Source organism: Helicoverpa armigera, chromosome 10, assembly GCF_030705265.1.
Source record: "Helicoverpa armigera isolate CAAS_96S chromosome 10, ASM3070526v1, whole genome shotgun sequence".
Lineage (NCBI taxonomy): Eukaryota > Metazoa > Arthropoda > Insecta > Lepidoptera > Noctuidae > Helicoverpa > Helicoverpa armigera.
Window position 1 is genome coordinate 8,187,904 of NC_087129.1, and position 26,454 is coordinate 8,214,357.

The window sequence follows — 26,454 nt, forward strand, 5'->3', positions numbered from 1 at the left end:
CGCTCGCTCAGCTGCTGCAGCGCTAGCGTGTGCTCTGTGATGTAACACTTACATAGAAGAGCTGCTTGTTGTGCGTGGTGTTCTGCAGCGTGTAGAAGAGCTTGTGCGCGCCGCGCGCCGCCGCCTGCGCGCCCACCAGCGACGACAGCGCGTCCAGCACGCTCTCGCTCAGCTGCTGCAGCGCTAGCGTGCGCGTGTGCTCTGTGATGTAACACTTACATAGAAGAGCTGCTTGTTGTGCGTGGTGTTCAGCAGAAGAGCTTGCGCGCCGCGCGCCGCCGCTGCGCGCCCACCAGCGACGACAGCGCGTCCAGCACGCTCGCTCAGCTGCTGCAGCGCTAGCGTGCGCGTGTGCTCTGTGATGTAACACTTACATAGAAGAGCTGCTTGTTGTGCGTGGTGTTCTGCAGCGTGTAGAAGAGCTTGTGCGCGCCGCGCGCCGCCGCCTGCGCGCCCACCAGCGACGACAGCGCGTCCAGCACGCTCTCGCTCAGCTGCTGCAGCGCTAGCGTGCGCGTGTGCTCTGTGATGTAACACTTACATAGAAGAGCTGCTTGTTGTGCGTGGTGTTCTGCAGCGTGTAGAAGAGCTTGTGCGCGCCGCGCGCCGCCGCCTGCGCGCCCACCAGCGACGACAGCGCGTCCAGCACGCTCTCGCTCAGCTGCTGCAGCGCTAGCGTGCGCGTGTGCTCTAAGATATAAACATACAGGATTCAATATCATTTCCAAACTCTAATTAAACCTACATCTGTGAAAGCCTAAAATATTCTCACAAGAAAACTAAAAGAATGCATTTCAGATCTGGAAAATATCGTGCGTGATGTTACGCCTGCCCGATCATTGCGGTTCAATATACCATAGCGCTTACGCGCCAGCGGTTAGCCTCTAGGCGGTTTGTTTCATCGGTCAGCCACGACGAGACCGCGTTCAGCGGTCGAACCGATCGAAAACGGACGCCCTCGAGATATTTTGTGTTACGTATTTTTACTCCCAAAAGCAACGAAAGAAAAATAAAAAAGACAACGCACAAATTAAAAAAAAGACAATACCTTCCTTTCAGAGTTACAACAAAAACTTACAAATAACAAAAAAAAAAAACAGACGCCGTGGTCCATAATATAAACAATCCTCACCTTTATCTTGAAAGTTCCTATTAGAGGTGTTCTCCGACAGGGTCCCGCCCGGCCACCATGACTTCAGCACCACACTTATGTAGTAGTGCAACATTTGTTCAGAGAACAGCCACGTCACTGTCTCTTTGATTTGCCTGAAATATTACACCGGAGTAAAAATCATGTCTCATGAGGTGAGTTTATAAAAATCGATATCGCAATTAATATTCAAAGACACTTTTAAATCGATATTCTACTATCGATATGATCAATAAGTTCCAATAAAGTAGTAGTAGCTTATGGTTTAATTAAATCAAGTTGCTGGTGCTTATCACATTTAATTTTAAACAGCAAATAAGACCATCTACCTAAAATTACAGCACTAACCTAGTGTTGTGTATATGTTTATCGATATTAATGCACTACTTCATTATTTATTTAACCTGTTACGCTATACTGTCGCGTACTTACTTCTGCCTTGTACACTATATCTTAGTATTTATATAAGTAACCTGTTAATAGTCCTGCCGTATGTGATCTGCACGAAGGTGACGAGCGTCTTCCTGAGCCAGCGGAACACGCCGCGCATGTCGAACACTTCGCTCAGTAACGCGTACAGCGGCTCCGCTATACTGTCGCGTACTTACTTCTGCCTTGTACACTATATCTTAGTATTTATATAAGTAACCTGTTAATAGTCCTGCCGTATGTGATCTGCACGAAGGTGACGAGCGTCTTCCTGAGCCAGCGGAACACGCCGCGCATGTCGAACACTTCGCTCAGTAACGCGTACAGCGGCTCCGCTATACTGTCGCGTACTTACTTCTGCCTTGTACACTATATCTTAGTATTTATATAAGTAACCTGTTAATAGTCCTGCCGTATGTGATCTGCACGAAGGTGACGAGCGTCTTCCTGAGCCAGCGGAACACGCCGCGCATGTCGAACACTTCGCTCAGTAACGCGTACAGCGGCTCCGCTATACTGTCGCGTTCCTCCGCTATGGCGCCTGCACCTAACACGTTAAAAAATAAATAACTTTATATGCAGCCCTGGATAAACCCATAACCAAACTAAGCATTTGCTAAAGGGCTAGGCCGGGTCTAGGGTATCCCTACTCCTTATGCACTTCTTCTATATACAACCTTATGTACACCTTATAGACTCCCGTACAGATATACCACACTTATGTACATCCCATATTCGCAATTATGTACTACTCCTACATTCTTCCTTTATGTACTCCTATATACTCCCCCCTTTGTACCTACTCCTCTACCTGAATTTAATAAATGTGAATTTTGCAACCATAGTGGATATGATGGATGTGACCACGACATTTTTTGAGGGCTGGAACCACCCCTGCTTATCATTTAAGTTCACTAAATTCAGAAGTCCTAATTAGAATTTCAACTTCCTAAGTGCTACATCTGTTGACGAAATTAGTCAGTTAAAAAGAAGTATGACTTACCACGCAAAGAGGTAGTCATAGCTTTGCTAGAGTTATCAGCTCCGTTACCATCTAGGTACAGTGATATCTCGTCTTCATCCGCAGACAAATGCGTGAACTGTTCCTTCTCTTGTGAAGATCTAGTCGTCGCCTCACTACTCGTACTGTTGACATTACAATGAGATTGTAGTAATTAGAACAAGAGAAATAGGTACTTAATAATGACGATGTTCAGAATATGGATATACAAAAACACACACACACACACAACACATAAAAGTAGTAGTTTTAGTAGACCCAAACTAATGCTTTGGAGCGAATATGATTGTTAGCTTCTATTCGTGGTTTCGCCAGCTTCCTTGGGGAATTACTTCATTCACGTGGGTTTTTTTTTTTGTTTTGGGTATGAAAAGTTAGTTGAACCAATAAATTGGACCACATTCTTCGTGGAAGTTGATTATAAATCTTATTACCTCTTAAATAAAGTTGAGAATGAAAATTTATTCTTCTTTGGTAAGTCTCCCTGCTTCAGATACTCCGAACTAGGGTTAAGGAATGTGTATAAAGCTTCACTTTGGTTTAGTCTGTCGTCTTCTAAAACAAACTGAAAATAAATCGATTCGATTGTATTCATGTACAGGGAAAAATAATAGTAATCATTTTCTTCATAAAGTGTAAAAGTAAAAAGTGTTGAATAAGTGAAAAACTTACTTCTAAATATTTTTGTATTAAAATCTTCGCTTTTTCTAGAGAGTTCTTGTCGTTCTTTCCAAATAGAAACTTAAACGAATTCGTCGGTAATTCTAAATTCTTCAATTCTGCACACATAGGCCGCAATTTTCGATGTAATTCCTGAACACAAAATATAATATTAAATACATATATCATTTAAAAATAGGATATCTATAGCAATTACTTTTTATCGATATACCGGTCATACATAATTACACAGTATATAACAAAAACAGTAACACAGCTCTGAAAATACCTGAAATTCGTTCAAAGTCCTGAGAAGCACCCATCCTGTAGTAATCTGTTCTGGTCTGTCATCATCATTTGCAGCCTCTTGTTCGGCCATATGTACCACTATGACAAACTGGGGTGGTTTGGACTCATCTATAACCTGGTACAAAAATAAAATAGTATTAAATACATATATGAATTAAAGTACTGTTCAATGTGTGCTACTATCCTCACCTTTTGTGCTGGCTAGAACCAGAAAGGTGAGTTTCGTTTTAGTTTGAAGGAAAAGTTTTTCTAACGCTACTACTACTTATATTAATCGACGTTTAGCAAATTTTATTCGTAATAAGATAATATTTGGCGCTTTTAGACCGTCTACTAAATTGGGAGAAAATTATTTTAATGGTATATTTTGATGCAGAAAATTCTATGAAAAAATATAATCCCAAATGTTTTGTTCTGCATGCAATGGGGACAATCTATGGGGACAATATACTCCAAGGTGTTCGTCACTATTCAAAAATCCCTATACTATGTTTATCGAACTTTATTGGCCTGTTGATCAATCCAGCAATATTTCACAAGCATAAGCGAAAACTTTCTATAAAATTGTCTTACCTCAGCACTATGCACGGAAGCCCGCCACCGCCCGAGATGTTCGGCCCAAGTGTCAGTCCTCGCTAGATGCGCCTCCAACCTCATCTGTTCGCCCGCTAACTTCTCCACTTCATTCGCTAACATGGCCAGAGCTGGGGATTCTGGTTTCAATGATGCTCGGAGAGCTGCTAATGCCTATAGAAAATATGAGGTATAAATCAATTTGTGAATAAATAAGAAATCGATAAAATACTGTAGGGTACAATATCGATAGTTATAATTATCGATTAACCTAATAATTATAGAGATGTCCAAGATAAACTGAATAATTCATTTGTTTTCGGTATAATATGAAACAAAAGTTATCCATGTTCATTGCTGCCGAGAGTTATTAAAAGTAGAGCCGTCCATAGACTATATTATAATAATGTTAATTAAGAATTAAACTTGCGAGTTGTGCCAACAACAAATGTCGATAAAAGTTAGGTACCTAACAACTATACTTCTTGATCAAACGAATGTTGAACTTGGAGCCGATATCAACATAGTTGAAAAAGGCAAGGATGAGGAATTTATGTAGTAACAAAAAAAACATACCTGAATCTTATTATTATGTCGTTCCTGTAACTCATCGAGCTTTCGTCTAGCGTACGTGGAGTGCTCGGTAAGGTGTATGGTGCCGGCCACGCTTTCCGCTGATGACACCGACTCATTTGAAAGCTGTCGGTCTTCTATTGGCGATCTGTCTGATGTTATATCTGAGAAGAGGACAAATGAAGGTAAAAATGGGTCAATTAAGTTGGACGTACCGATAGCAAGGTTATTTTTTTGTTTTACCCATGTATGGTTATGAAGCGGTTGCAGTATGTTATGAAAGTTTTAGTGTAAGCAAAAAATAAGTCTCATTCAAAATCGACATCAAATATATTAATCTACTTGGATAAAGGAAAACTTTTGTTCTAAAAGATTCAAAACATAATTTTGAAACTGCGTTCGACAAGCAAAATTAAGGGGAGTAAACAGCGAGAACTGAAATATATCTTCAATACCTTTATTAGCCTCTTCAGTAGCGAGCTCGGCGATCAACGCAGTATAGTGATCGCTCAGAAGGAAAGAATGATAGTATTTCTCCTGTATGGTGTCCACTACAGTATCTTGAACTTCATAGAACACTTCTGGGCCCTTATCTCCTAGTAGAAATGCTTCCATTCTTTTTCTAGTGTCCTAAAATTACAACAAAAAAAAATCAACCAATAAGGTATTACATATGTATTTTTGTGCCAGTATTTCGCAATCCAATATTTTAAATTAAGAATCTTTTGTCATAAGAAACAAAAGCATACCTTATCAACTTTAATTTCCGCGCTAGGCGATCTAATGTAGGTATAAAATATTTCTGCGCCGAGCTGATGCCAGCTACTCCTGGGGCTGTGCCTCAACTCTTCAACAGCCATCCAGAAGCCAACCAGACCTTGAGAACACATCGTCTCCAGAAACATGGCAAGATATCGCCGACCAGTCACACTCTCCATTATTTTGTGTAAGGGAAGAGTCTGCAAGGGAAATAACGAACATTTCAGTACAAAACTCAAACTTAAATATGAGGTGATTTGATTTTAATGTCTAAGGCAATAAGGTTTAAATTTGTTCATCATTTCGTAAGCCTCGCTTGTTATAATTACGTTGTGCGGTTGGAATGCGAGCAAGTCCTTTACATTGTCAGGTGTAAATATGAATCATCGTCGGCTCTATTACATTGAATACCGCAATTCGCTATATATATCCTAATCAGAAGTATTTTTAATTGTTTATATAATGTAAGAGTAATAAATAGTGTGATACCGTCAGTATACCTTTACCTTGCTATCAGACTCCACGGTCGGAAACGCGCCATCCCAACCAAGCTTCCTAAGGGCAGTTTCACACTCAGCTTTAGCAATAGTCAGCTGATTTATATATCTCTTTAGCTTTTTAGCATCAGCAATTTGTTGCCGACTAACGTTCTGCGAACCGCTTTTTTCTATGACCTCTATGTCGACGCCTTTTGCTCGTTTCACATTTTGTAGAGTAGTAGCTTGCATTATTTGTGTGACGATATCGTAACTGCAATGGAGAATAAAGCTATTTACTACAGAAGCCGGATGAACGCTATCTGCGGTCTAATAAAGTAGGTTAGCTCTCACTATTGGAAACCGTTATCAGAAACAGATTTATTTTTATCTCATATGACGAATGCGGAGATTTGACCCGAATCGTGTTTCTTAAAAGTAAAACTTACATAGCAGATTGTATTTTTTTTAATTGGTGAATACGACTTAATTCGCATTGCAAGATGTAAAGTCATCAGTAAAGAGTAAAAAATTATCGAGCGTAACATATTCAAGTGTTGCGTAATGTAGTCATTATTTTTAAACAATTTCAGATAGCAGACACTTATATGATATTATTTATCTTAATATGTAAATCTATTTTGAATGAGAATCAAAAGCTTCGAAAAAACTACAAAGGTATTTGCACGATGTAATACCTACATTAGCAAATATACTGGTTTTACTTAGCAAAAAATTGAGAATTCGAAAACTAGTTTGGATTTTTTACTTAGGCGGGATAGTCTGCCAGCCGCTCACGAGTTATTTAAATGTTAAACGTGTGTATAATGAAGTTGAATATGCAGAGATAAATAATCAATAAGGAAGTTTAGCTGAAAATTATTATTGTTGTTGGACTCATTTTTAACGATTTAATTAAATGAACGAGCATAATGTATTCAAGAATACTACATAAATCATTATTACTCTTAACATGTGACAAAATAGACAAATAGTTTACGACACTACACAATCAAATCAGATACCATAGATTTTATCAGATCTATGAGTCCTTTGTAAACAAAGTAGTCCTTGACACATATAGTTCATTGGTCAGTGAAAGTAGTAAACATTATAAGTGTTTACTCACCGTAACCGCTTCAGTGTGTCGACATTATTGCAGCTGTTTATTAGACGGATGTAGTCCTCAAATGTTTTAGCGTACTCATGAGTCCGTACATGCATAGCATCAACCTCTTTTTGAGCCTCAAGATACTGGATAATCTTCTGGTTTATGTAGTCTGGTTCAGTGACAAGATCTATTGCTGGCTGTAAAACTAGAATGATAAAAATAATTCGTTTGTATTTCAGTATTCATATTTTTCACGATAGAGGACAAAATCGCCGCTCATAAAAGCTGCAAATGAGTAAAGTGTTTAAAAGGCTTGAGCCTTTTAAAAAGTACCATACTCTTTTTGTCAGAGTATTGTGAATGAAGATTGCATTCATTCATGATGTAGTTATGGGTAGCTTTTAATCTGATAGGCAGAAAGCTTGGTTTATCCTACTAGTTCAGTTGAGTTTTAAGTTTTCTAATGAAACATACCTTTGCAAGCCAGTATCTCTCTCATGAGGTGTGTGGCAGGGGCCAATGAATAGCACCGAGGCATAAGGAACATGATGATCAGTTCACTGATTTGCCTCAAGTAGTGCAGTTCCGTGTCTGCAGCCATCAGGTGCGGGGCCAGAGCAAACACAGGAGGTTGATTCAGTTCTAATCTGTAATATTGTAGTAATACATGGTACGTTATGCTAAAACAGCAACTTTACAAACCAATAGTAACACAAAATCTTCTACTTACGCACAACTCCTGGCAATTCTAATCCTTTCAAAGTGCTGTGTGATCTTAGTCACCATGTCACTGGCCAGCAGTTTCTCAGCATCCACACGTAAAAGTCTCTCGTACAAGTTCTGCACTGCACCCCACACATGCTCCTTGAACTTGTCTATCACTGGCTCAGGTTTGTGAGAAAGCTCTTTCAGCCAACGAGCCACAAAGTCTCGCAGCACATAATCAATTAGAAGCTGTAGCTGACTGTCTACAGTGCGCCCAAATATAACAGGCAAATGCGACTTCTTGGTCGCGTGAGGCCAATTAGACTGGTCTTCCTACATACAAGAAAAAATATTAATTTTTATTCTTAGTTGGATCTAAATAATTAAAATAATTTCACGAATTTTACCTTTAACGTCTCCTCGATTTGACGAACTTCTTTCTCGACTCTTTCCAATAAAAATAGGGAGGTTTGGTGTGGAGAAGATAACGATACATGACCCCAAAATGTAAACGTTACAGCTCCCAACACTAGGAATATTGTAAGAATAAACAAATAGACCAACTTCCATATAGGCGGACAATACCACAACACGCCCACGCACAAAGGTGCTACACAAAGTGAGATCAACCTATACATGATTTTCGCTCAATTTAAGAAAACATTTACGCAAAAAAAGTAAACAACTAATATTTTTCGTTTGCTCGTAATTTACAGTTCACGAAGCTACTGCTTCAATTAGAAAATGATGATCCTACTGCAAACTTTACAATTCATTTTGTAGTTTTATTTTACTTGTAATTCAAACGAGATTTCAATACAGTTTTTTAACAAATATTAACTCGCTTCAATCTCCCTTCCGTTCATTTTGTTATCAGAATTCAGAACTAAGGAAGAGAATCTGTCATTGTCATGCATGAAACTGTCAAAATATTCGATCAATGGGTCTCCCCACTCCCCAGCTGAAGGCGAAAGGGGCGAAGCGGGCGAAGTAACTATAAGGGTAAACTATGGCTGAAGGTTTAACTAGTTTTAGCTTTTGTACTAAAGTCCATTTCACGAAAGAAGTCCGGCGGAAAATTGTGGAACTGTATATTTTTATACGTATGTACATTAGCGCTGCGTCTGCGGGGTTCTGCTTCTTTTGTGAAATGGACTTTAGGATAGTTTTCTTTTTAATTGTAAATATTTGCAGTTCTGTAATTATAACAACATAATGATATAACTATGTATCTTGTACTGTATACTCGTGTTTTACAAATAAACTATCTTTGTCTTATAACTTTTTATTTATGGGTGATTTAATTTCTACGCCTGGTAGCACTCATCTGTCATCTGTCATGCATGTAAATGAAATTGTCAAAATGTCAACTGTACAAAATATTTGGAACCCCCCGTGCTCTTTCCTGCGGGTTTTAATCGCTTTGATTGACTTGAAGTAAAATATTTTATTATCCTGATATTATATTATCAAACGAATGATGAATCAAGAAATAAATAATGTTTAATTCGATTTTAAAATTGTAGCACTGATGCAATAGCATAACCTTAGTTATTGTTGTGAAATCAATCAATAAGAATTTGCAACAAATATGATTTAAATTGCAATCTGAATCATACTAAACTAATCTGTTGCGTCATTACAATCAGTGTATATCTTAACTGGAGCACCAACTGCTGATTTTATAATATCTGCTACAGTTTGTATAATTGAAAATGTCTGAAATCAGTTCTACTTATTTAGTTGTTGGCGGAGGAATTGCCGGTGTAACTTGCGTTGAAACCCTTGCCATTTTACATCCTGAGGAATCACTTACCATAATTACAGCTTCTTCTCTAGTGAAAAACGTAAGCAATGTTAGCTTTTTTGCCAAAACTATAGTAAAATTTGATGTAAATGAAACAGAGGCTAGTTCCCTGATGAAAATTCACCCAAATTTAAGGATTGTGTTTGATTCCCTCAAAAATGTTGACACTGAAAAACAAATTGCTTATACTCATGCAGGTGATAAGATAAGTTACAAAGTGATGTGTATTTGCACTGGTGGTATACCTAGACTAATCAGAGATTCACACAAAAGTCAAAGAATACTTGGAATAAGAGATACTGAATCTGTAAAAGAATTCCAGGAAAAACTGAAAATGGGACGGAGGATGGTTATAGTTGGTAATGGTGGTATTGCATCAGAAATAGTACATGCCACATCGGGAATACAGAAAGTTTGGGTAATCAGAGATGACTACATATCAGCAACATTTCTTGATCCTGGAGCAGCTGAGTTTTTCCAAAACACATTTAGAAATAAGGAATCACAGCCTCAAAAAACAGTTTTAAGACGGCATGTATTCTCAGAAGAAGATCAAGTTGTTTCTTTGAATAAAGATTTGAAATCTGCTGCCCTAGGCCCAGATTGGTATAGAAAGCTGGAAGGCATAAAAGATGACTGTGGTGTTCAGGAACTTGAAATTGTGTACAAAGTTGAAATTGATTCAGTTGAAGAGACAACAGGCAAGGAATATCCTCTTGAAGTAGTGCTATCAAATGGTAGAACTATTGAATGTGATTTTGTAGTATCTGCTACAGGTGTTGAACCAGCTGTAAATTTTGCATGGGATAGAGAGCCAGATAAAGGGCCAGATGGTGGTTTAGCAGTAAATGAATTTCAAGAAACCTCCATCAAAAATGTATATGCAGCTGGTGATGTTGCTCACGCATCATGGAATCATGCACCACATTGGTTCCAACTGAGGCTGTGGACTCAAGCTAGACAAATGGCAGGGATGGCTGCCAAAGCAATGTATGGCAAAATTATAAATGAAGAAGTACTACAAGATTTTTGTTTTGAACTCTTTACCCATTGCACAACATTGTTTGGATATCAAGTCATTTTATTGGGGAAGTATAATGCACAAGGTTTAGGAACAGATTATGAAATTTTGTTACGCATGACACCTAATAAAGAGTATATAAAACTAGTGCTTCAAAATGGAAAATTGCAAGGTGCAATATTAATAGGAGAAACAGATTTAGAAGAGATGTGTGAGAATTTGATTCTAGATCAGTTAGATTTGTCACCACTAGCGGACCAACTGTTGGATCCAGATATTGATATTGATGATTATTTTGATTAAGATTTATGTACTACAATATTTGTTATAGGTAGGATAAGTTTGGATAAGTCATTGATAAGGTTTGCTAATCTGTTAATACTATGATAAGCTAAAGGAACTAGTGAAAAATATTTATATTGAAAAATCTACTTTAAAAAAATATACCTAATTTTACCTAAAATTACTTAATTTTTCTTACCCCCTTAAATACTATAATCAAATTAATTAATGATTAACTTAATTAAAACTTTTTACATGCATGCATGACATTAGACGGTGTTGCCACCTTAAAGAAAATCACCAAGAAAACTGGAATTAAAAATATAGGGACTGTCCTTTTAAAAAACAAATTTTTATTTAGTCAAACTGCTTAGTTTTCTATGGGGATCGTCTAGGTTGCCCCTTTACGCCACCTTCAACTTGCAGGATAATTTTAAATTGTAGGTTGGTAACCCCAAAGTTAAAATTTAATGAGGGTTTTCTAAAATGGCGTCCACCAGGTGGCGCACTGAGTCGTCAGGTCCAGGTAACTGTCAAAGTGCTTATCTTTACTATGAATAGTGAACGATTTTAGTGGTTTTTTTATTTTATAATTAAAGCACTGCATTATTGTTTTACTATTGAGGTTGAGTAAATAAAAAAAACTAAATCATATTGTGTTAACAAATTTTTCAACAAGCTTTTCCTTAGTACCAGTGACTTTTGCACCCTCTCTCTTAGCTCAATTTTTAGTTCGGAAACCTTATTCTGACCGTAGTCCATAATAAAATCAATAACACTTCCAATATAACAGAATTTCAATAAACAATAAGTTCGGCACCTACAATTCCATACTATTTGACAGCTGTTTGGACCAGACGCATACGTGGCGCCACCCGGTGGCAGAAAAAATTTCAAAAACCCTCATTGGTGAGATTTGACGTGTTTCGTTCGTGTTTGATGCGCGCATTGTTTTTTAAAGTAAAAGGACATTTATTCCGTCTTTAACTTCGTTCAGTGGCTGTGTCTTTTGCAAAACCAATATACATTGAAACTAAAACCATTCTTTTTAAATTTATGAATGTATTGTTAAGTGCATAAAAAGTATCATTATATTATTTGTATCGTGTTCTTTGTTTCTTTTACGATTCATCGACGTAATAGTCCAAAATGCCTATATTATTCAGTGTTGTTGCCCGAGGCACAGTGGTTTTAGCGAAATTTGCAACATGTGCGGGAAATTTTACGGAAGTTACGGAACAACTGCTTTCCAAGATACCGCCCCATGATGATAAGTTGACATACTCTCATGGAAATTATCTGTTCCACTACATTGCGGAAAACAAATTGGTTTATTTCTGTATCACCGATGATGTGAGTATAGTTTGTTTATTAATTTACGAGTTCGTATCGTTTAGTTTCCAGTACATTAGTTTAATTACTGGTATAACTTTCCTCAGAAATTCCAACGTTCGAGAGCATTCTTATTCCTCAATGAGATCAAAAGACGATTTACGACGGCGTTCGGTGACACGGCTCAGACAGCTATCCCTTACGCTATGAATGGAGAGTTTGCACGAGTTCTGGAAACAGAGATGAAACATTACAGTGACTCCAAAGATCTTGACACCATATCAAGGGTTCACGGAGAGTTAGATGAACTCAAGAATATCATGGTCAAAAATATAGGTAAGTTTTACTCTACATACATTTGCTTCACAAAGAATGTTTTATAATCTATTGTTTATAATGTGGCATTATCTGATTGTTGTTCTTAAAAGCAATAGTAGGCACAGTTAGTCTGTCATGGTCACTCAATCAGAATGTATGTATTTGACAAGCTCGATACCTCAAAAACTATATTCCACTGTATTCAAAATACCTACAAATCAATGACTAATCCTACAGATGTTAATAACGGTTTAAACCCTCTATAGTTCACTAACACATGGCAGTCCCATTTAATTAATTATATTTGACCTAACAAAGCTAATAGCCCTAATTTATTTGCATGAAAACAATCAATTATTTTTTCTTCTGGTATTGATAACTCATTGTTTCACATAAATATGTTTATCAGCCCTTATCTTTGGTTTGTGCACTGCGTTATGTACCTATATATGTACTACATGTATGTCAATGACTGTTTATGTGTTGTGGCTGTTTATTTTTAAGTCCATACAATGAAAGTATTTTATCTATCCTCATTAGTTTACAGACTTTGTTTATTTACCTTTGTGCAGCTAATGCTAATTTCACCCATACTATCTATGTATGCTAGTATAGTAAAAACAAACTTGTTTGATTGTACCCTAAAGGCTCTGAAGCTACTGAACCAATTTGAAAAAATCCAAAATGAACAATCCCAAAGTAACACTGGCTATATTTACCAAGATAGGTGTGAAAAAGCGGGATAACATGTCTGTGATATATTCAAATTACAATAAACAGATTAAAATGGTCATGAAATGTGATATGATACAGTGACCTACTTTTTCCTGTAAAAGCAAGTAGATTTGTCTAGATTTCTCCTTGTAGATTCAATAGCAATACTTCATTAGAATTCATAGTTGCAAACAGTATTGTGAATTATGTATTTGTATGTTAGTATTGCTACTTTGTGAATGAATAGAGATGCTTCATATGATTGTTATATGTAGACTTAGTGGGAACAGATTTAAAATGTTTTAATCTTTGAAAGGACTGACCTTACAGGGTTTCATTCACATTCCAGGTCAAATCCTTCCCATAAAAAAAATGTTCATTACTCAGGCATAGTACAGCTTACTAACAGTGAAAGAATTATTAAAATTGTTACAGAAGTTTTTGAGTCATTAGGGTAAAAACAATAAAAAAAAGGGTTTCCTCTTTACTATATTAGTAAATATATAGGTATGAAACTTTTGTATCAAACATTACCATAGGTACATTTAAGGGAACAGAATATGAAGCGCATAATTTTATGCATCAATGTTTAACTAAGCATGTAATGCCCAGTAGGTACTTCCCAAGGTTCAACAATAATTACATATAATGATTCACTCAAACCCGAGTTAGGTATGATTAATGTAATCAGTTCTTACTAAAGGCATGATTCTTGTTTCTTCTGCAAACAGTAGAATAACGTCATATTGTCGTGTTATCTGCATTTGATGTTTAGAATGCATCCACTAAAACAATGGATTTGGGGATTGATTGTACAGTCAAATATACTATAGAGAATGCTAGAACAAAAACCATTCATTTGATTGATCTTATCATAATGACTCATAGCTACGTTTATTTCGTAATTAATTAGGATTCCGTATAATAGAAATAACGTGCCATTGAGTTCTTACAAAGTTGTGGTATGCTTTATAATTGGATATTTAAATTACTATTCTTTAATGATAGACAGTTAAACTAATGTCATGGTCATAAATAAATATTGACAAACACGTTTTATTTATTAAAAAACGTTATTAATAAAAGCATCATTAGCTAGATAGTCTTGTTAATATTGCTTTTTTAATAAAAATATTTTTCAAAATAATAATTTAAATTCCTTATGCTGCTATTAAATAACAAGACTAAACAAACTGGTAATTGTAGATACTATTATTTCTAAACAGCAAATGACAAACAAACCTACTTATGCAGATAGAAACTGGTTTTGAAAGGAATTTGAAATAATTAATTGTTCTCTAATTAATTTCAGATAACATGGCAATGCGCGGCGAGAAATTAGAATTACTAGTGAATAAGGCTGACAATTTAGCGACAGGCGTAAGTATTAATACATATTATATTCTAGTATGCAAATTATGGTTGGCCTTCGTTGGAGGGAGGCCCACTTTAGAAGGACTGACATTATGACGATTATCCAAATTATTTACAGACTTCATTTGACTAGGAACTTCGAAATAAATAGTAGTAATTAATTTGAAAAAGATTTGGATAGTCACACAAAAAAAAAATGCATATTCATTATTTTGCTAGAGCAGTAAATGCCCTCTTGAAGTCAATTGCCTCAAGTGAATAAATCTTTCTCTGATAAATTGAAGTTCAAATGAATGTAAATGTGACAAAGACATGTATATATTATATGTAGTTATTAACCGCTAATAATAAACACAAACACAAAGCTTGTATATTATTATACGTTTTCCTGTTCTACTCGTTTTTTATCAGCGTTCTCTAAAATACTATGTATTAAATTGATTTTGTATGGTTTTATTTTCAGTCCGTCTCATACCGAACAACATCAAGAACCCTGCAGAGGTCGCTATTTTGGAAAAACGTGAAGATGTACGTGATAATGGCGGGAGTCGCGGCTGTCGCGGTGTATCTCATCGGCGCCATGGCTTGCGGTGGCCTCAAGTGGAGCAACTGTGTCGCCTAAACAGGCAATTATTACTGCAGATATCAAATATCATCACTGATAAACTTAATACCGTTTTATGAGACAATTTTGACGTATGGATTGTTCTACGCGTGACGGTTCAAGCATCAATGACCATAAATAAATGACTAAACATGGGCGATAATAATACACTTTAGAAGTTTTGATAGGTGATTTAAATTATTTTTTAGTTCATTGATACTTTGGCTACATTTAGTTGTAAAAAAATGACTTGAAAACTTTTTTTATTCATCATTAATTATTCCATGCAAGGTTGCATATTGTTAAATAAAAATCAAGAAATATCACAGGAAAAATGTTTGGAACATGATTTATCAAACTAAAAAGATTTATAATTTTAATTCGAAAACTACATGATCGGTCTTCTAGTGATTTAATAAAATATATTATTTAAAATATTCAAGAATGTCTAAATAGCTGAAACCAGTATACAAAACTGGTTGCTTTTTTAACATTATGTAATATGAACTTCATAGTATCCTTAATATTACATTTTATGTAAAACTGACAGAAATTAAAATAGCTTGTGGGATATGAATTGGATTTACATGACAATTAACATAGTTTAAAATAAATCAAATTGTATCAGATATGAGAGATCTAAAGATAGATTAATACTTTAGTCCTCTTCTGAGCGTTGAAAACTACCTGAGCTGATTATTAGCTCCTTTTTCGCTTCGTAGTGTAAATATTTCGACCAATTAAGGCGTGTTTAAATATTCATTATGTGACATTTAAAACCATACTATCACATAAAACATCTGTTCCAATAATGTATTATTTATTTAAATATATTAAAATAAAAGGTCCCATTTAATACCTGCTTAGCAATTTTCGCGACCAAAATATGCTTTATCATGTCTGTTATCTAGATAAAATTATTTTATTCTTCGCAAAATCTACCTGGACGTCATATTATTTGTCTCATAAACCCTTATTAAGTGACACGTTAAAATAGATTGAAGAAAGTGATTCAAATATCGTTTGCCGTCAGTCGATTCTGAGTTGACTAACTAGCTTTAAAAAATACGTAAAGCAAAAACGAGCTGCAAGATCCAAAGTTTGAATTAGTTCCAATCATGTTGAACTAATTTGATTATAAAATAAACTTTTGGATTGAATTTTGTTGAAAGGGTCGAACTTTTTATTCCGAAATGAAAAATTTCATCGTCATTTAATATCTTTGGCAGTCGTTACGGGTAGACAGAAGCCGGTAAGTCTGACAACCAGTAACTTGGCTGCGGAGATGAGATATAGCAGTCGCTCCCTGTAAAACACTGGTACTCAGCTGCATCTTGTTAGACTGGAAGCCGACCCCAACATAGGCAACATAGTCGGGGCTAGGCAGATGATGACAATTTTAATCGTATTGGAATAAAACTGTGCCAATTGTTAAGATAATTAATTTTCCTGTGCGTTACACTACGTTTCAAATAAAAGGGGTCTTGCAAGTCACTGTTACTTGAATGCACGCCAGTGTTAGAAGTTGAAGTATTAAAATTATATGTTTTTGGGAATTCACGTGTTTCAGAAATCGCTTAAGTAGTGATATTTCGAAATTCACAGACTAGTTTCGGATTCCGGAACTCAGATAATATCGAAACATTTTGTAGATGAAACCTGTCCCTTTAGTAATTTCGAGTTTCACAATCGTTACTTAATAAATAAACAAATAAAAATAGTTTAAATGTTTGATTAATTAGCTACGACATGGGCTTATTTTGTCTCAATTTGTATTTTATTATTTTTATTAATTTACACGTTTGTAGGATAAGATCATACCAAAATACAATAAATCCAGTAATTCAGTTTTAATACCATAATAATATTGGTCAATTGTTTGTTGAAATTTTTAATAGGATTGGAATATTGTGCTTAATTAACTAGATTGAGTATTTGCCGCTTAATTTATCTTAAACATAGGGTTGACAAAATGTTCCAAATTATTTAAAGTAAGTTACACATATTTATTACTTGTTTTATTAAAATGTAGTTAAATAATGAACTTAATTATTATTCACGAGAAAATTATTTGGGACTTAAAACAACCCTAAAAGATTTAGTTCCAACAGAACAATAATTAAAATGACAAAAACGTTACTTGCATCGCATTCAGAACGATGTATCACATGCGTTTAATTAAAATAATATGTAGAAGATCTAATTATAAAGCATGTACTTGTACCTATATAATAGTTTGTAAACTTACCTACGTTCCATATACTTCACCAAACATGTAAACAATTATTGTTTTAATAAAGACTAAAAGTATTGTGATATTGAGTGTATAATTGAATTATGTAAGTATAATCACTTGTTTCATATGTATAGAAAGTATGTTATAAACTTGTATAGGTTACCATAATTGTTTTATTTTGAATATACCCCGCGTTGGCAAGTCGGCCGGCGCTAATCCCATCTAGTTCCTGTTCCGATAATGTAGTGAATGGCACCGTTTCCCGAATATCGTGTCCGGGTGCCTGCGAGATTGATCCCGCGGTGCGAGGGTGCATCCCCCGCCCTTCCCGCGAGCCGCGCTGCGTTCGCTGCGAGCGGCAATCGCGCGCCAACCTCTGCCGCGGGAGGGCGCCGCCGACGCCCGTCGCGTTCCGAACCACGCACGTGCTTACCCTAGTACAACGTTATCGTGTATCGGTGTGAGTGACTGCCCGTTGAATTATTCCGTGTCAATACGCCTCCGCCTCCGCCGGTGCGATGCGTGTCTAGCATACGTATCGCACGATTGGCTGTCGTGTGTAAATGAATATGTTTGTTCTTGGGCATTATTGTTGTTCCCGAGGGATCGGCGGCGATTGATATCGCTCACGGATGTGGTATTAATATTAACAATAAACGTGCCTTATCATTATTATCATTGAATACTGTAAGAACGGCCAACCGTTCGGCGCAAGATTCTTGTTAGAATCTATTATACTTAAAAGCTTTGAAATTGTTATTGTTATCAATATGGTCAGCAGTGCGTATAACAGGCTAAACGAGAGGTCCAAGGATGATTGATATTAATATTTATAATCCGGCTTGAACGTATTTGTTACTAACCCTGTAATTTATTGTAGCACTGACCAAAATAAGAGCTAAGATGTATTCGGTACCGGAGATACATATTCATAACTTACCCGCCATACAAAGCGGCAAGATTTGATTGATAGTACTTTCGGCCGTTTCGGCTGTCGTATAAGTCATTGAAAAGAAGCCGAATGCGAATACGAGTCACCGTTGGGAAGGCTGACGCACACAGATGTGTTAAACAGCATGTGGCGGTGTGCGTCGGTTATTAGTGGCACAGGAAGCGGTGTCGATTTTAGGGAAGGTTACACTAGGAACGGTTCACAGGTCATTGTTCTTTTTACGTCGAACCGGCATTTTAGTGGCGCGACAAGATAAATTGCTATTGTTTGTGTGCGAGCCTTTTTTGTTGCGTCGTAAACATTAGGGAATGTTTTTATTACTTTGAAAGTCCCAACAACTTAGTTTTAATTAATTATTTCCTATATTTAAGTACAGCAATAGTGCCCACGAATAAATTCTAACTTTAATTAAAAGTTCGACGGTCGAAAATGGGTTAATTGAGCTTTGGAAATGTCGCTCAAAGTGAAAGACGGTTCCGATTCTGCCTGACTCTATTCAAGTGAAGGATGAAGGAATAGTGATACGAAAATGGATGACAGTTCACCGGATCTGTCGCTGAAACTGCGACGGGGGTCGAGTGATTCTCGGGAGTCCTTTTATATGGACTTTGCGCAAGGTATCGACTCGGACATCGAAGAGGTGACTACGATAGAGCGCGTGATCCCTGAGCACCCGGGGGGCCGGACGGAGGGCGATGCCGATACACTGGCGACGCCGTCTGGTCTCGAAGAGGCCAAGGAGCTGGGGCAATGGTGCGTTTCTATTTTATATGAATTATTGTGATCCTCCCCTCCGTTTATTTGCCTATCTATATTTTATAGCACAGAGTTAGGGTGTGCAGAGTGTAACTAACTATAGCTGACAGCAAAACATTGATGGATATTTTATGCGTAGCTCTAAGATGCAGAACGAAGAATCATGATTCAATGATCTGATTTGAAATTTGTAGCCGAATTCATGTCTATCCGGAAGAGAATCAAATCCTTGTGCCTAAGATACCTACTATCCGTTTAAGGCTAGGTCACACCACCTACTAAATAGATTTGTTACCACCAGGAAATCTCCTCTGTAACTAATTAAACACCTGTCCTGTATTTTGTTTACACACTTAACACGTCGAGCGATTTGAAGAATGCTGCATAAACGGGATCTATTGGCTTCAAACTGATTAATTGAATGTGTGACTTTAGGACACACTCCATACATCGACTACTTGCAGGTTTAGTCATCAAGTTATATAAGAAGTCACCACATTCAAAGGATTCGGATAGTCACCCATTTGTCATATTCACACATTTGTGTTCACAATACTTTTTTTGCTGACTGTAGATGGTATCTATTACCTGCCTGTCCTATAATGTGTAAATCTCAAAAAGTGACTGTGTTGTTTTGTAATCACTTACCTACAGTCGAGTACCTACATTGGATTCAAATACATAAATAACACTATTTTTTGCCAGCGGTTTCACCCGCGACTACGCGAAGCTACACACGCCGAATTCAAAAGTAGTTTCCTAGATCCGCTATCTGACAATGAAAGGAATTTTAACCAGTCCAAAAGTAATAAAATTGAGCTTTCAAAGAAGAAAACCAGCGTTACAATATTTAAGTAAATTAGTATAAAACGTGACCCTAATTTCCTGAATTTCATGAAACTGTCCCAAACTCTCGACAGCGCAATAACACTGCTATGATCAGTTTGTTACGCACATTTGCATAATTATGAATGACTACCTTCAAGCCCCGTGTTCACACGCACGAATTATCGTAGGTAGCCATTATAGGGTTAAACCTTTATTTCTATTCATGCCCTACCTTTACCCTATTAGGCACTGAGGAAGGTACCTCATTTGTCTTCATCACGGGAGTTAAATTAAATAAAGTGGGTTTCTTATTTTGGTGACTAAGGTGCAATATGAAGTGGGTACCAGAAGCAACAAAAATTTTGTTTTTAAACATTACCATCAACCATTAAAAGCATTATTCTCGGTCTAACTTAGACGCCCAACCAATCTGTCCCCCTATACCGTTGTACGGACTTATAGCAGTTGCATACAGTTGTTTGGGCACTATAAACTTACCTAGATGTCTACTAAATACGCCCTTACGTTAGCAAACAAAGCAGTGCAGTAGGAAACCCGAGACGGTTTGTCTTCAGACGGTTGGTCGGCGTGTCCATTTCGACCGCGCGGCCACCTCATAATTTTTGATGAAACTTTGCCAGGAATTAGTAGTAATTTGTTACTTTTCACTCCTCTTTTCCTGAATTTGTTACAAAAAAAACCAAGACGCTATGACAAAGAACAGTTGGCCGCTAGTACCGCCACTTGCCGTAGTCATCGCCCGTGATTACTCAGAAACTATACAATGTAGATAGACGAATGATACATCAAAAGAAAGGTCTTAATTTGTTAAATTTGTTACAAAAATAAAAAAGGTCAAAACGTAGATAAACAAAAAGTTATGCAATGTTAAGTTTTCAGGTTATGAGTAGGTAAGTATATCACCGTAGGTATCAAATTAATAGAGGCTAATGTGTATAGAAAATTAGTCTTTAATTTGTTACAGCGAAAAAAGACAAAAAAATACTAGAAAGTAGGTTCAATAATATGTTAGAGTCGATTTTAGTTGGCCGCGCGGACGGCAATATGCCTAAAATACAATTTCGTTTTTCTCGTTATTAAAAGTAGGTTTAAGCTTAATTAGAGTACTAATCGATGGGTAACGTAACCTAGTTTGAATAAATATAGCGAATTTAACTGCAGCATTCATATTTTAGGAGATATTTACAAAAATACAGTGGTATGAAACTGTATGAGAGTAGGGTGTCCATGCATTTTTACATATTCGAAATTTTCGTTATTCACGTCTTATTTTTTTAGGGAGAGTGCATACTTTATAAAAATCAAAGTCACAAATAAATTAAAATTTCTTTATTTACAATCAACACAAAGGCAAACAAATCAAGTAATAAAAGACAACCAGTCCTTACGTACAGTTTATTACTTTATACAAGTCATCATAAAATTGAAAAAAAAAAAACTTACCGCAGTCAATTTGGATCCCTCTGCAATACACTTTTTGGTGGTGAGTTCCAACAGACAGTGGGCACAACTGATAACTAAGCACTTGTAGACACTTCTGGATTTATAATGATAATTGTCTCAGTAACTTAGAAGTATGAAAATCACGGGAATTAAATTCGTACGAGTACCTATACACTTCAAAATTCAGCACAGGAATGATATTATTTGCAACAAAAAAATATCGGTTTTTAAACAGCTTGCGACAAATATTTTTAACAATAGATTGAAAACAAAAGATATTATTTTTCTGCAATCGTTCCCATCATAAAACACCTGCGGAAAGTCAATGAAACTAATTTTTTATCAGTAAATGGGTGCTTTAAAGAATTAAGAATAATGGACATCAATATGACCGCAAAACGAACCGCATATTTGTTCAGAATACAAAATTAACAACATGCCTTTGTACTAATGTAATCATGGTACTCTACTTGTATGCACTCTCCCTAAAAAAATAAGACGTGAATAACGAAAATTTCGAATATGTGGAAATGCATGGACACCCTACTATCATACAGTTTCATACCACTGTGTTTTTGTAAATATCTCCTAAAATATGAATGCTGCAGTTAAATTCGCTATATTTATTCGAACTAGGTTACGTTAGCCATCGATTAGTAATTTAATTAAGCTTAAACCTACTTTTAATAACGAGAAAAACGAAATTGTATTTTAGGCATATTGCCGTCCGCGCGGCCAACTAAAATCGACTCTAACATATTATTGAACCTACTTTCTAGTATTTTTTTGTCTTTTTTCGCTGTAACAAATTAAAGACTAATTTTCTATACACATTAGCCTCTATTAATTTGATACCTACGGTGATATACTTACCTACTCATAACCTGAAAACTTAACATTGCATAACTTTTTGTTTATCTACGTTTTGACCTTTTTTATTTTTGTAACAAATTTAACAAATTAAGACCTTTCTTTTGATGTATCATTCGTCTATCTACATTGTATAGTTTCTGAGTAATCACGGGCGATGACTACGGCAAGTGGCGGTACTAGCGGCCAACTGTTCTTTGTCATAGCGTCTTGGTTTTTTTTGTAACAAATTCAGGAAAAGAGGAGTGAAAAGTAACAAATTACTACTAATTCCTGGCAAAGTTTCATCAAAAATTATGAGGTGGCCGCGCGGTCGAAATGGACACTGGTCGGCTACTAACTGCCAAGTCAGACGTCTAGCCTGCAAATGCCGTCTAGTTTAGTTTCCCTCACAATAATTATGAGATTCGCTTAATCTACGGAACGGGAACAATTAATCTAAGTTGAGCTAAACGCTGTCTTAAGTTTCAGGCCTTAATGTCGGCAATTAGAAGAATCACTAAGTAGGTTGAGTTATAAAGCAATTAATTTGTCTTTATCTTGAAGTAAATCTACCTAAAAAGTGTTTTGTAATGAGTAGGTTGACTAAGGTTGATAATATTGCAGATGTTTCGATCTTATCAGATTTCCGAAATCGTCCGTTGAAACCAATTTACGAATGTCAATAATTGGTTTATAATAAGAGGATTTCGTTAGCGTCACAATCAATTAATTCCGCCCATCCAATTTTCATCGTATGATTTTAAGGCCTCGTTTGATTTGCGTTCGCTACATTTGATTGCCATACATTTTTAACTAGGTAGTAACACTCGCTGACACTAGGGAGTATCAATGACGCTCTATTTATTCAAATTGCTGCGAGGGTTACCGTTGTTGGAGTATTACCTATAGGTAGGTACATAGGGTATCTCTGTTAGAGCATATGTACCTACGCATTTGTAGTAGGTACCTATACCCGAATAATATTTGAATGCGTAAGTTATCCTTAACGCCTTTATTAATGTAGGTCATATGTAGGTGTGTGTTTTTCTATTCTGCATTTAAGAATTCATTTCTACTATCGCAGAACAGCAAATAATAAATAAGCAATCAATACATATCACGCATGACGGCATTTAATTAAACTGAATAGCAAAATGTTAATTATGACTTAATAATTGACATTATGCTCTTTGCTGCAGCACTGAACCAAATTAATGACTGCTATTTGCATTGTATACGGTTTATTTTGGAACCAGACAGTATTATAGTCCTACATACCTATATGTTTATTACTGCATTATTGTGCAGAAATGTTCGCCGTCAAGTTTAACTGGTGTAAGAGTGTTTTGTATTGTGTCTTCATAACGATTAATTATGATACTGCTAGGTGCTAACTACGTATAAAGTTAAAGGAATGTACCTATACCCTATAGCGAGGTTGGAGTATTTATAAAACTCACCCAGCAAAATCTTCAGAGTAGTCTCCCTAAACTTGTGCGCAATTGTTGAACATCTACCTACCTAACTACGAGCAAAAAGGGACCGGGATTTCGCGGGTCAAACATTACATGTACGACGCAGTAAAGTACAAAGAAATGAAGCGGAACACAAAATGTGTGTCAACGGGACCCGTCCGACGGGTTACTATGGCTTTCTCTCGAACACCCCGGGGTCAGATAACAGAGACCACATGTCGTGCGGTTGCACCCGGCTGCCTCAGTAATCTGTCAAGCATCGAGTTCTTAGAAACTGGGAAGTAGTTGCACAACTTATAATTATGTAGGTGGCATTGTCTAGTTATTGCTAGATACGTGCCTGTTCTGTGTTTATTGTGACATGTTTGACACATTTTGGGAAGGTTGGCAAGGATGGTGCGATATATGCGTATTGTTTGTTAGAGGACGGTGAGCAGCGATAGGATTTGTTAAAGATGATCAGTGCCTAGAAAGGTAAATCATCGAATCCAAGGTTGAGCTAGAAGGATGTGACAACAAATAGTATTAGGTAGTTTCACAGAAAGAGAATCCTTACTTAGGTAACTTAGTTAACAAGGAAAAAAATCATAGCGAAAAGTATAGAATTCCAAAAGCATCTGAGTCTGATTGGGCCACTTATGTTTGACGTTATATTAAACGGATTGTAGTAACCTATTATGAATGTCTTTTCGATTATGGAATAAACTTTTATGGTCGAATTAGTCTCGGCAGTAAAATGTGATGATCATCTGGCTGTTTCCAGAGTAGGTAAGCTGGCGCGGCGGGTTATATTGGGTATTAGAGGCTTAACCTTGTTATATTTTGAATTTAACTTACAAAACTGTCTTATGATTAGAAAGTCTGATTACTAATAGTAAGTAGCCTATTACTTTCATCTCTTTATTTTTCTTTTCAGGTAAGTAGATATTTTCAGAACCCATGTAAAGTTCTGAAAAGATCGTAATACTTATGTGTTTTCTCATTTATCAGATGTTATGGGCCCCATACAAAAATTGCCGAGTATAGGCACCTATACGAATGAATACGCAAAAGAACTCATAAGTACATTCATATAATGTTCATAAAATGTAACGGTCGGAGGTGGCGCTACCACCAAGTTTGGCATCAAATTACCGTCGTAACGGGAGTAATATACTGCCTTCACGTATGAAGGTGATGATCGGTCGGACATGCCTCATATTAACCCAGTTTTCATTAGATAAGTATCTGAAACATTATATTTTGGAGTTTATCACTCGAAAAAATAAGAACCATGGCGGACAATTTCGCCAAAATGGAACTAAGTAAATATTACAAAATTAGGAGTGGAGAATCAAACAATTTCAACTTCAACTTCTCTTAATAAAATGTAAAGCAATATCTACGTCTCCAATTTGCCAGGAAAATAAAATACAGAAACTGCAATATTAGTTATTCTGACTAACAGCATTGTGCTGTCTCCTTTCCATTTAGACGCTTCGCGCCCGTCGGCTTCCCCCACAGAGCACACTGAATGAAACCACTCCGCGACTCCGCAGTTACAATACTTTTAACACTTCCATTCCCACTTTTCGTACGGAACCGTAATAAAGATACAATGCTCCAAAATAGACAACCGTCGTCGCTGGAATTAAAAAGCGTGAATGCCGTCCTTTAATGACTTTTTTACCGTCGCTCGAACTGAATAATTTTGTCGTTTCGTTCCAATCATTCGAGAAGGGTTTTATTAGGGAGTCATTTCATTTTATTTTCGAGCGGTACCTACATATAACTGCCAATTTACAGTCCTTTTTATATGAAAAAGGGACGAATTTAATGAACAATACTATGTGAAATATCGTCTGTTCAAACCCCTTGTTCGTTCTAGACCGAGTTCAAAGCTAGTTATGCCTTTGTGCTTGCTTGCTTATAGTGCCTTCAGACTGTCATAAATATGTGTAGGTATGATAGTACCTGCTTCCTTTATAGTTTACGCTAAGAACGTTCGAATATTCGCTCAAAACACGGAGCTTCAGTGTTTTCCTTTGACTGATTTTGGTGTTCGACGATGCTTAAAAATTTTCGCAATAACTTATGAAAAGATTTTTCAGAAGTTTCAAGCGATACCCGATAGTCTAACAATAGTCTGCAAAAAAGTTTTAAAATTAATTCTTTTCATGTTTTTGTATAGGTACTTTCGAAAATATATTTTGACGTTATTGAATAAACAAGGATAGTTTCGACAACTTTTGTCCAAGACACACTAGACGCCAGCCAGTTTGACTTTGGGGATAAGGGTGTTACAACTTTTTTCAATGTAAGCTTTGTTAAAATATTGATCAATCAATTCTTTGCAACAGGGGTAGATTTAAACACGTATCGCTAGCCATAAATCATGTCTGTAACGACGAGGGCACGTTCAAGGGAACATGTCTGTTTAGCAGTATGACGACGCACAAATTGTTGTTAATGCGTTTTACATTTCAAAATAGTTCACGAGCCTACACGTGTAAGGATTTCCTCAAGTTTTCTGGGATTTTCAAAAAGTAGCACCAAAAAATTTACAAAACATGATTATTTATTATATAAGCAAACTAAGTGATTCACACATTCGCACTCTGTGGAATATTTGGGCAGTACGTTATTAAAAGTAAAAGTTAAAATACTTTTTATCCCATGAGTTACTTTTAGGTA

General features: G+C 36.4%; 4 protein-coding genes across 12 annotated transcripts in view; 3 read left to right on the forward strand and 1 right to left on the reverse strand.

Annotated features, from left to right (window-relative positions):
• Positions 1 to 335: 335 nt before the first annotated feature.
• LOC110378437 (sorting nexin-25) lies at positions 336 to 8,689 on the reverse strand. 4 transcript variants are annotated; one of them, XM_064036488.1, is made up of 16 exons: positions 8,174 to 8,689; positions 7,792 to 8,099; positions 7,536 to 7,708; positions 7,080 to 7,266; positions 5,981 to 6,224; positions 5,465 to 5,674; positions 5,171 to 5,345; positions 4,719 to 4,879; positions 4,143 to 4,316; positions 3,550 to 3,684; positions 3,273 to 3,413; positions 3,035 to 3,165; positions 2,583 to 2,725; positions 1,976 to 2,126; positions 1,133 to 1,266; positions 336 to 690 (listed from the first exon to the last, which is right to left on the reverse strand). In XM_064036488.1, the coding sequence occupies exons 1-16, from the start codon at positions 8,402 to 8,404 to the stop codon at positions 506 to 508; spliced, it is 2,883 nt and encodes a 960-aa protein (XP_063892558.1). In that variant the 5' UTR covers positions 8,405 to 8,689; the 3' UTR covers positions 336 to 505. The 4 variants fall into 4 exon arrangements, with proteins under 4 accessions (XP_063892558.1, XP_063892556.1, XP_063892555.1 ...); XM_064036486.1 differs by lacking the exons at positions 336 to 690; positions 1,133 to 1,266 and adding an exon at positions 3,759 to 3,770 and having other exon boundaries at positions 1,813 to 2,126; XM_064036485.1 differs by lacking the exons at positions 336 to 690; positions 1,133 to 1,266 and adding an exon at positions 3,759 to 3,770 and having other exon boundaries at positions 1,813 to 2,126; positions 5,975 to 6,224.
• A 442-nt stretch (positions 8,690 to 9,131) lies between these two features.
• LOC110378441 (pyridine nucleotide-disulfide oxidoreductase domain-containing protein 1) lies at positions 9,132 to 11,040 on the forward strand. Its single transcript, XM_021337692.3, has one exon. The coding sequence runs from the start codon at positions 9,482 to 9,484 to the stop codon at positions 10,895 to 10,897; it is 1,416 nt and encodes a 471-aa protein (XP_021193367.3). The 5' UTR covers positions 9,132 to 9,481; the 3' UTR covers positions 10,898 to 11,040.
• A 314-nt stretch (positions 11,041 to 11,354) lies between these two features.
• Vamp7 (Vesicle-associated membrane protein 7) lies at positions 11,355 to 17,616 on the forward strand. The gene is made up of 4 exons (XM_021337688.3): positions 11,355 to 12,229; positions 12,316 to 12,544; positions 14,553 to 14,620; positions 15,078 to 17,616. The coding sequence occupies exons 1-4, from the start codon at positions 12,026 to 12,028 to the stop codon at positions 15,234 to 15,236; spliced, it is 660 nt and encodes a 219-aa protein (XP_021193363.1). The 5' UTR covers positions 11,355 to 12,025; the 3' UTR covers positions 15,237 to 17,616.
• A 166-nt stretch (positions 17,617 to 17,782) lies between these two features.
• Positions 17,783 to 26,454, forward strand: part of LOC110378445 (proton channel OtopLc) — a 79,505-nt gene continuing 70,833 nt past the window's right edge. The window contains exons 1-2 of one of the 6 annotated variants that reach the window (XM_064036490.1): positions 17,783 to 17,914; positions 18,822 to 19,159. In XM_064036490.1, the coding sequence (XP_063892560.1) occupies positions 18,936 to 19,159 (224 nt within the window). In that variant the 5' untranslated portion in view covers positions 17,783 to 17,914; positions 18,822 to 18,935. Of the gene's footprint in view, positions 18,092 to 18,777; positions 19,160 to 26,454 lie in introns of all 6 variants that reach the window. The other 5 variants (XM_064036491.1, XM_021337700.3, XM_064036489.1 and 2 more) reach the window with 5 other exon arrangements.

Excerpts from the sequence above, each read along its gene's own strand:
- LOC110378437 (XM_064036488.1), bottom strand. The coding sequence starts at position 8,404 with ATGTATAGGTTGATCTCACTTTGTGTAGCACCTTTGTGCGTGGGCGTG. Across the intron at positions 4,880-5,170 it reads TACTGAAGAGGCTAATAAAG|ATATAACATCAGACAGATCG; the intron begins GTATTGAAGATA and ends TCCTCTTCTCAG. Across the intron at positions 3,414-3,549 it reads GGACTTTGAACGAATTTCAG|GAATTACATCGAAAATTGCG; the intron begins GTATTTTCAGAG and ends TTTTGTGTTCAG.
- LOC110378441 (XM_021337692.3), top strand. The coding sequence starts at position 9,482 with ATGTCTGAAATCAGTTCTACTTATTTAGTTGTTGGCGGAGGAATTGCC.
- Vamp7 (XM_021337688.3), top strand. The coding sequence starts at position 12,026 with ATGCCTATATTATTCAGTGTTGTTGCCCGAGGCACAGTGGTTTTAGCG. Across the intron at positions 12,230-12,315 it reads ATTTCTGTATCACCGATGAT|AAATTCCAACGTTCGAGAGC; the intron begins GTGAGTATAGTT and ends AACTTTCCTCAG. Across the intron at positions 14,621-15,077 it reads CTGACAATTTAGCGACAGGC|TCCGTCTCATACCGAACAAC; the intron begins GTAAGTATTAAT and ends TTTTATTTTCAG.